This window comes from Sinocyclocheilus anshuiensis, unplaced genomic scaffold, assembly GCF_001515605.1.
Source record: "Sinocyclocheilus anshuiensis isolate Anshui unplaced genomic scaffold, SAMN03320099.WGS_v1.1 scaffold1426, whole genome shotgun sequence".
NCBI classification, from domain to species: Eukaryota; Metazoa; Chordata; class Actinopteri; order Cypriniformes; family Cyprinidae; genus Sinocyclocheilus; species Sinocyclocheilus anshuiensis.
Genome location: NW_015557171.1, coordinates 699,286 through 708,281, shown reverse-complemented (window position 1 = coordinate 708,281; position 8,996 = coordinate 699,286). Strand labels below are relative to the sequence as shown.

General features: G+C 36.0%; 1 protein-coding gene across 7 annotated transcripts in view; it reads right to left on the bottom strand.

Annotated features, from left to right (window-relative positions):
- Positions 1 to 874: 874 nt before the first annotated feature.
- sec16b (SEC16 homolog B, endoplasmic reticulum export factor) overlaps positions 875 to 8,996 on the bottom strand; it is an 18,524-nt gene continuing 10,402 nt past the window's right edge. For 5 of the 7 annotated variants that reach the window (XM_016473586.1, XM_016473594.1, XM_016473589.1 and 2 more), the window contains 10 exons: positions 8,358 to 8,495; positions 8,158 to 8,265; positions 6,720 to 6,801; positions 6,172 to 6,522; positions 5,535 to 5,563; positions 5,293 to 5,391; positions 5,111 to 5,203; positions 2,347 to 2,446; positions 1,575 to 1,624; positions 876 to 1,500 (listed from right to left, as the gene is read on the bottom strand). In XM_016473586.1, the coding sequence (XP_016329072.1) occupies positions 1,492 to 1,500; positions 1,575 to 1,624; positions 2,347 to 2,446; positions 5,111 to 5,203; positions 5,293 to 5,391; positions 5,535 to 5,563; positions 6,172 to 6,522; positions 6,720 to 6,801; positions 8,158 to 8,265; positions 8,358 to 8,495 (1,059 nt within the window). In that variant the 3' untranslated portion in view covers positions 876 to 1,491. Of the gene's footprint in view, positions 1,501 to 1,574; positions 1,625 to 2,346; positions 2,447 to 2,943; positions 3,573 to 3,646; positions 3,697 to 4,418; positions 4,519 to 5,110; positions 5,204 to 5,292; positions 5,392 to 5,534; positions 5,564 to 6,171; positions 6,523 to 6,719; positions 6,802 to 8,157; positions 8,266 to 8,357; positions 8,496 to 8,996 lie in introns of those variants that run through there. The other 2 variants (XM_016473593.1, XM_016473587.1) reach the window with 2 other exon arrangements.

The window sequence follows — 8,996 nt, the reverse complement described above, 5'->3', positions numbered from 1 at the left end:
TCTCTTTGGATTTGGGACTTTAGTCTTTGCAACTTTACAGATCTTTACAGATCAGAGCTTGTAACACTCCAAAGAGAAAGGAAAAATTGAAATCGCATCATATGACCCCTTTAATGGCAGCTGATGGCATCTTGCCAAACAAGGCAGATTTTGTGTGTGAGAGAAACAGAGAAAGTGATCAAGAATATTGTGAATTCTCTTAGAGCTGTCGGATGCACAGTGCTATTTCAAGTTACAAGATATGTTGTTAAAACCATATAATGTTACTATTACTATGTGGTAGTGCTATATTTTGGTACTAAATGTATGCAGTAGGGGAAAATGTGTAATTGTATTTTGAGGTTGTGGGGATGGGGTTGGTGGAACATGTTATATGATGAATTAAATTAATTATAAACTGTTACCTTTTCTTTTGGACTTACATTAAATCACATGTTGTATAATTGTGAATATGTCATTACAATCATAAACAAAAATGCATTTTTTTTCAATTTAAAATGTCACAGACTAAATAAAAGTATTTTTCAGGATTCATGTGTGAAATGTGGTGTTGGAAACATGAGAGTGTGTAGTGACTCAATCATGTTGTTCCCTCTGTATGTATAGAACACAAGACCTAATTCCCAGAGTTCCACACTTCTGCTAACATTTGTCCCTCTGCTGCCAGATCTGCACACTCATGGTAAAAGAAGATGACATACATCTTGTCAAATTCCACTGTCCTGCTATGCAACAAGAGTTGTTGGCTCATAGCATATTTTTAGTTGACTAATTATATTTTTACTTGTTAATCAAATACATTGGCATGTACAAATACTATTGCTTTTTATTAGATTTTTTTTTACAACAAAAATAATAATTTTTTTTGGTAGAGATATTGAATAAAACATCAATATCTCTTCCTCTGGAATAAATCAAGGCTGTGACCCAAAGGGACCACCTGTACAATTACAACATTTCCCACATTTTCACTACTCTCCGGCACCATATCTTAAACATTTGAATTGTGAAAGCCACTTAAATTATTAAAATAATTTTGCATGTGGGGAGGTGGGATGAGGGATGGAAGTGTTATATGTTATACAATTTACTGACATTGCCAGCTGAGGAGACGTCTTAAGTTCATGTTTCCATAAGTCACAGCACCTTTGCTCAGCACCCATTTCCATCATGTCCACGTTCCCAAAGGGAATGACACAAATCCCTAGAGTCAGCACGGGGAGCTGTGCCTCAGCTGTTCAGTGTCTTCATTCAAAGAAGACTGGGCACCAAACCCTTAACAGATTATTTCAAGAACTCTATGTCCTCAGTGTATTTCTGTAACCACAGGTGTTACTGTATATCAAGATACATAGGCCCCTCTGACCTCCTCTAGTGGAACTGAAGGGGTGTGCCAATGGAATCCCTTGGTCATGTGAACACTAGTCACGAGGCTGAAAGTCCATCCCCGAGTTCCTCATTTGGTGATTATTCCTCAATTACGAACCTTCATTAGGGACCCTATGAACAAAACAATTAACCTGAATATTTGCATGACAGTTATGATAAATATAGGCATTTATCAGGATTTCTACCTGTGAAATGGACCCTTGATTCTGACTCTTTGTCCCAGACAATTTTTGTCCTGTAACAAAGAAAGAAAATGATGCTTATATTAAACTTGTTAAAAACTCTTGTTTGAACTTTAAAATATCTAACGTGTGCAAAAATACTGGCCATATAAGGATGTCAAGCATAAATATTGCATATTTATTCCAGATAAAAGCACCTTTTGACGAACAAATTTCCACAACTTTCTTTTTGCTTTTTAAGATCTTATTGATCTTTACTTTTCCAGGCCCAGAAATCAGAAATGTAAAATTCACAGTTTTCCATATTTCCACTTCAAGAACCCTAAGAAAAATTTATGAACTTTATTAACTGTTATATGTTAAGTGGATACAATTTGAAAAGGCTTTATTTTTTAATACATTTTAAATAAAAAATAAAATAAAAATGGCATTTTATTTAGTAATCCCCCAACTAAGCTATTTCACATAACAGATGTTTATATACAGTCCACAAGACAAACTAACTACATTTTAAATTAACCCGTAATTATTTTGTATTTTCACCCTACTAAATAAGACAAAACAAACTGCATTTTTTTATCCCTCTTTACTAATTCTGCAAGGGATGTATGATCAGGGTTGGATGTTAAAATTGACAGTTGTCAAACAGAACGAAAAGTGCAGTGATTCAAGAAAAGTTTGATTCTGTCAGCTCAGACTCATTCAGTGTAACCGTCTCAGAGCTTTGAGTCAGTGATGCCAAAACCAGGCAGACGTACAGATGATCTTTACTCACCAGCGCTCCTAGAAAAAGGATTGATCCCACTGAGTTGGGGCTGTGATGCCTTTGGGATGAGTGGAGGAGGAGAAGGGAAAGGAAAGTTGGCTGTTGATTCCTAACAAGAAACAGAAAAAAAAAATAAAATTGTTACTTGACTGCAAACGAGGCTCAGTGAAAAAAGGTGCATCATTAATACTGTCAGTATATAGTGCTCCCAAAAAGTATCTGAATACGTCTGCCATCCTTAAATGTCTGTAAAATCAATTTTGGTTGAAAACTGTGATATTTTTGCTTTATAATGTGGGTAAGTAATCCAATTGCTTTTTAGGACCACTGTATGGATATAGAACACAAGACCTAATTCCCAGAGTTCCACACTTCTGCTAACATTTGTCCCTCTGCTGCCAGATCTGCACACTCATGGTAAAAGAAGATGACATACATCTTGTCAAATTCCACTGTCCTGCTATGCAACAAGAGTTGTTGGCTCATAGCATATTTTTAGTTGACTAATTATATTTTTACTTGTTAATCAAATACATTGGCATGTACAAATACTATTGCTTTTTATTAGATTTTTTTTTACAACAAAAATAATAATTTTTTTTGGTAGAGATATTGAATAAAACATCAATATCTCTTCCTCTGGAATAAATCAAGGCTGTGACCCAAAGGGACCACCTGTACAATTACAACATTTCCCACATTTTCACTACTCTCCGGCACCATATCTTAAACATTTGAATTGTGAAAGCCACTTAAATTATTAAAATAATTTTGCATGTGGGGAGGTGGGATGAGGGATGGAAGTGTTATATGTTATACAATTTACTGACATTGCCAGCTGAGGAGACGTCTTAAGTTCATGTTTCCATAAGTCACAGCACCTTTGCTCAGCACCCATTTCCATCATGTCCACGTTCCCAAAGGGAATGACACAAATCCCTAGAGTCAGCACGGGGAGCTGTGCCTCAGCTGTTCAGTGTCTTCATTCAAAGAAGACTGGGCACCAAACCCTTAACAGATTATTTCAAGAACTCTATGTCCTCAGTGTATTTCTGTAACCACAGGTGTTACTGTATATCAAGATACATAGGCCCCTCTGACCTCCTCTAGTGGAACTGAAGGGGTGTGCCAATGGAATCCCTTGGTCATGTGAACACTAGTCACGAGGCTGAAAGTCCATCCCCGAGTTCCTCATTTGGTGATTATTCCTCAATTACGAACCTTCATTAGGGACCCTATGAACAAAACAATTAACCTGAATATTTGCATGACAGTTATGATAAATATAGGCATTTATCAGGATTTCTACCTGTGAAATGGACCCTTGATTCTGACTCTTTGTCCCAGACAATTTTTGTCCTGTAACAAAGAAAGAAAATGATGCTTATATTAAACTTGTTAAAAACTCTTGTTTGAACTTTAAAATATCTAACGTGTGCAAAAATACTGGCCATATAAGGATGTCAAGCATAAATATTGCATATTTATTCCAGATAAAAGCACCTTTTGACGAACAAATTTCCACAACTTTCTTTTTGCTTTTTAAGATCTTATTGATCTTTACTTTTCCAGGCCCAGAAATCAGAAATGTAAAATTCACAGTTTTCCATATTTCCACTTCAAGAACCCTAAGAAAAATTTATGAACTTTATTAACTGTTATATGTTAAGTGGATACAATTTGAAAAGGCTTTATTTTTTAATACATTTTAAATAAAAAATAAAATAAAAATGGCATTTTATTTAGTAATCCCCCAACTAAGCTATTTCACATAACAGATGTTTATATACAGTCCACAAGACAAACTAACTACATTTTAAATTAACCCGTAATTATTTTGTATTTTCACCCTACTAAATAAGACAAAACAAACTGCATTTTTTTATCCCTCTTTACTAATTCTGCAAGGGATGTATGATCAGGGTTGGATGTTAAAATTGACAGTTGTCAAACAGAACGAAAAGTGCAGTGATTCAAGAAAAGTTTGATTCTGTCAGCTCAGACTCATTCAGTGTAACCGTCTCAGAGCTTTGAGTCAGTGATGCCAAAACCAGGCAGACGTACAGATGATCTTTACTCACCAGCGCTCCTAGAAAAAGGATTGATCCCACTGAGTTGGGGCTGTGATGCCTTTGGGATGAGTGGAGGAGGAGAAGGGAAAGGAAAGTAGGCTGTTGATTCCTAACAAGAAACAGAAAAAAAAAATAAAATTGTTACTTGACTGCAAACGAGGCTCAGTGAAAAAAGGTGCATCATTAATACTGTCAGTATATAGTGCTCCCAAAAAGTATCTGAATACGTCTGCCATCCTTAAATGTCTGTAAAATCAATTTTGGTTGAAAACTGTGATATTTTTGCTTTATAATGTGGGTAAGTAATCCAATTGCTTTTTAGGACCACTGTATGGATGAACAGAAGAAATGTATTTACAACTTGGAAAATGTATCAGGTTCAAGTCACTTTGATGAATGTAATGAGTGTAAAAAAGGATACTTATTCCATGCAAGACAAAATTAACTTGAATAGCTAACTTCTCCAAATAATTTCAATTATTGAAATACTGACTATAGAATATGGCAGTTTAAAGGTGCCATGGCACAAATGGTTAATTTTTTATAATTGACAAGGGTTTCAGTTTTTCCTCTTTTCCGCCACATGATTAGTGAATATAGTTATTTTATACAGCAGTTTATGACATGTTCTGATTTAGATCTTTTCTATCACAAACTTCCTTAGACTGTTATTTTTTGATAGGAAATGTAAGAGCATTTACCCTAGTGGTGGGTTTGGGTTCTGGGATTTGTTCTTTTGGGTCTTCTTTAGGCTTAGACTTGAACCAGCCACTGAACCATCCAGGCTTAGAGGGCTGTTCAGAGATTAAATAATACAACAATTAAAAAAATAAATAAAAATAAAAGTACAGAGGAAATCGTGTAAATATTTGATGTAATATACCTTTGCTGATTGTGTGCTGGACTCTCTCTGGTTGTCCTGATAAGGAATTGTCCCGGACTGATTAACACTACCAACCATAGCGTCGTTTTCAGCAGCACCCTGTGTGAATGGTTCAGAGGTGATGCGTGTAATTTTTTGTGTTAAAATACTTCCTACAATCTCTATTAAACATACAGACACAACTTCACTAAGGTTTTTCTCAAACTTAAAAATGAAAATTAACTGAAATCTCTTTTTCTCACCATTATTGCACCAGCAGAAAAGTCACCATCTTAGAAAACAAAAGGTAAAGGTTTAGTATTAATAATATTAAATATTAATAATTGGTGTTTGAAATATTTACACTACTGTTTAAAAGTTTGGGGTGGGTAAGATTTATTTATGTTCTTGAAATAAGTCTCTTATGACCACCAAGGCTGCATTTATTTGATCAAAAATTTAGTCAAAACAGTAATACTGTGAAATTTTAAAGTAACGTTTTTCGATTTTAATATATTTTATTTAAATTGTAATTTATTCCTGAGATGGCAAAGATGAATTTCAGCAGCCATTACTCCACTTTTCAGTGTCACGTAATTCTTCAGAAATCATTTTGATATGATTTTTTTGGTTCTTAAGAAACATTTCATATTATTATCAGTGTTGAAATCGGTTGTGCTGATTAATATTGTTTTGGAAACCATAAGGTTTTTTGGGATTCCTTGATGAATAGAAAGTTCAAAAGAACAGTATTTTTTATAGAATTCATTGGAACATCATAAATGTCTTTACTGTCACTTTTGATCAAATTTTGAATGGCGGTGTAGAAGAACGATATTGAAGAACGATATACTGTATAAATTGTGTCATACTGATTCTGTCATCCATAGTCATCCTAACCTGTATCATTGTAGCTTCTTGTAGGCAAAGTAGAAGCAGCAGTGTAAATGTTATCATTTTTACTGCTGCTATCAAGATTAGAGTAGCTTTGGTCCATTGAAACTTGTGGAGGCCCAGACATTTCCATAGGGAAGACTGGGTGCAGTGTCATTGGCTGCTGGGTCGGGTACAGTGGCACTGGGGCCACGGTCTTAGGAGCCTGTTCTTCAGAAGAGTAAGAGTGGCTCACTGTAGAGTAAGACTCCTGAAACCCGGCATCAGTGTTAGGTATCATGGATTGAGGTGGGTTTGAGGTTTCGTTTTCAGTGCTAGTGTGGTTAACGGCATCTGTCTGGAAGCCTTCTGTAAAATCTACAGAGAAGCCAGGAGAGAAAACACAAAATGTTTTACTGCATACTGACAAACTGTTAACACTTTTCTCCTGCACATTAACAATGTTCTAAAATTACGGGCAACACTGATAGACTTTCCGAGTTTCATTGCCACCTAGTGGCTCAGAGAAAGTTTCATGGGCACATAGTCAAAAAGATCTGGCAAATGTTTTAAACCTGAAAACGTGTTGCTCTCCTCATGACTCCAAGTAGTCTCCCCAACTGGTGACTGATATGCTTCATTACAGTAGCTCTCCTCCTAATAAAATAAACATTTTACTGAGAGTGGAACCAGGGGAAAGGTCACAACATTGGTGATTAAGAGCAGCCTCTAAAGATGTGTAGGGCCCCATTTATACCTGGTACAAAATCAGACATACCACCTCTCCCAGAAGGTCCAGGAGCCTTGCGCTATTGATAGCCTGATAGCTTCCTGACGTCTGCAAATTATATATAACGCCCTGTTTCTAGAGCATTAAAGTGCATTTTTTGGTGATTCAATCACAAGTTGTCAGTCCAGATGCATTTACCATTTCCACCTGGTATACATGCGTTTTAAATTTAAATTTGTCTCATTTGACCATTTCTGGTTGGAATTCATCACACTTTACATCTCCTTTGCAAGAGCTCTGAGTGCAGCGCATGAATACTAACCAAACCGGGTAATGCAACTTATGAATGAGCAAAAGGAGAAGAGAGGACAGCAGTGACTTTGGTGCTAATGTCATTTAAATTTAAATTAGCTGACTATCTGTTAAGGAGATACTGTATTCATGTACTATGTGATGAGGCATAAAATCTCCTATTATATTTTATGTGACCCTGGACCACAAAACCAGTCATAGGTAGAACGGATATATTTGTAGCAATAGCCAAAAATACATTGTATGGGTGTTCCATGAAGAGATTTTGTAAATTTCCTACCATAAATATATCAAACTTAATTTTTGATTAGTAATATACATGCTAAGACTTTATTTGGACAACTTTAAAGGTGATTTTCTCAATATTTAGATTTTTTTGCACCCTCAGATTCCAGATTTTCAAATAGTTGTATCTCGGCCAAATATTGTCCTATCATAACAAACCATACATCAATGGAAAGCTTATTTATTCAGCAAATCTCAATTTTAAAAAATGTACCCTTATGACTGATTTTGTGGTCCAGGGTCACATATTATATTATATTAGAGGCATATTATAATGCAATACTCTATATATTTAGGTGAGGCTACCTCCCTGAAATTACTTTTTGCAGGGTGGGATGTCCGCTACATCCATATAGAATGATCATGTTTTAGTTATAAATACAGCTAAAAATGGGTTCCAAAACATTTCCACAGAAACCACGTATGGAGGTAAACAAACAAAACAATTTTTATTTAGTTGGATTTATATATATATGACCACTTGTGACCGTTTCACCCAAGATGGATGTCAATACCAGGTATAAACAGGACCTGAAGGTGAGCAAGCACCATGGGTAATGAAAAACGTTAGTGTGGTCTGTACATTGAGTTCCATATGGATAGTATTAAGTCTTGCTATAAACAGTCCTGCTGATCTTAAAGTGGACTAATGACTATCATATATACTGTACAAACTTTGGGTTTACCAGCATGGCCTGGCGTCTGCAGCGAATCTGCACCAGCCAGTCGGGATCCAGGAAAGGCTGACCTGTGTCACTGAGCTGTGCCTCGGAGAACTTCAGTCTGTCCACCAACTGTGATAGCAAACAAATCAAACAGATCACAAAACACTTTTCAATGCATACACAGAAAAAACAAAAGCACTGTATGTGCAGGTGCGTGTTACTTTAATAAGCTCTCCCTGCAACACCACATGGGGTTCCTCTATCTTGAGCAGAGCTTTTGCCACCACCTCACAGTAGTGGAAAGCCTGAGAAACCAGACCACAGTCCAACAACCGGCATGCATATAGGAATTTATACACCTACACAGAACAAAACACAATAATAACTGTGCAATAGATAAAACACACTGAATCATAGTAATACATCAAAAAACAAATGTGAAACAATCATATGATCTAAATAATTTTAAAATTAAGTAGCGCTTATGACCATATAAAATACTGACCTATACAAATCTGACATAAATAGTCATAAATTAGGATATACAGAGAGGTCCAGAATTCTGGATCGCAATGATGCGATTTCAAGTTTTCCTTTCTCTTTGGAGTGTTACAAGCTCTTGGTGCATAAAGAAGATCTGTAAAGTTGCAAAGACTAAAGTCTCAAATCCAAAGAGATATTCTTTATAAAAGTTAAGAGTCAACCACGCCTACCTAAAACGGCTCATTCTAACACGCCCCCACATATCTACGTCACTATGTGGAAATATTAGCATAATGCCGCCCAAATGTGCACGCAAAGAAAGAAGGCGTGGTTTCAGGAACAGCAGTCATGTTGATGCAGCCATGTCAGGGAGACAC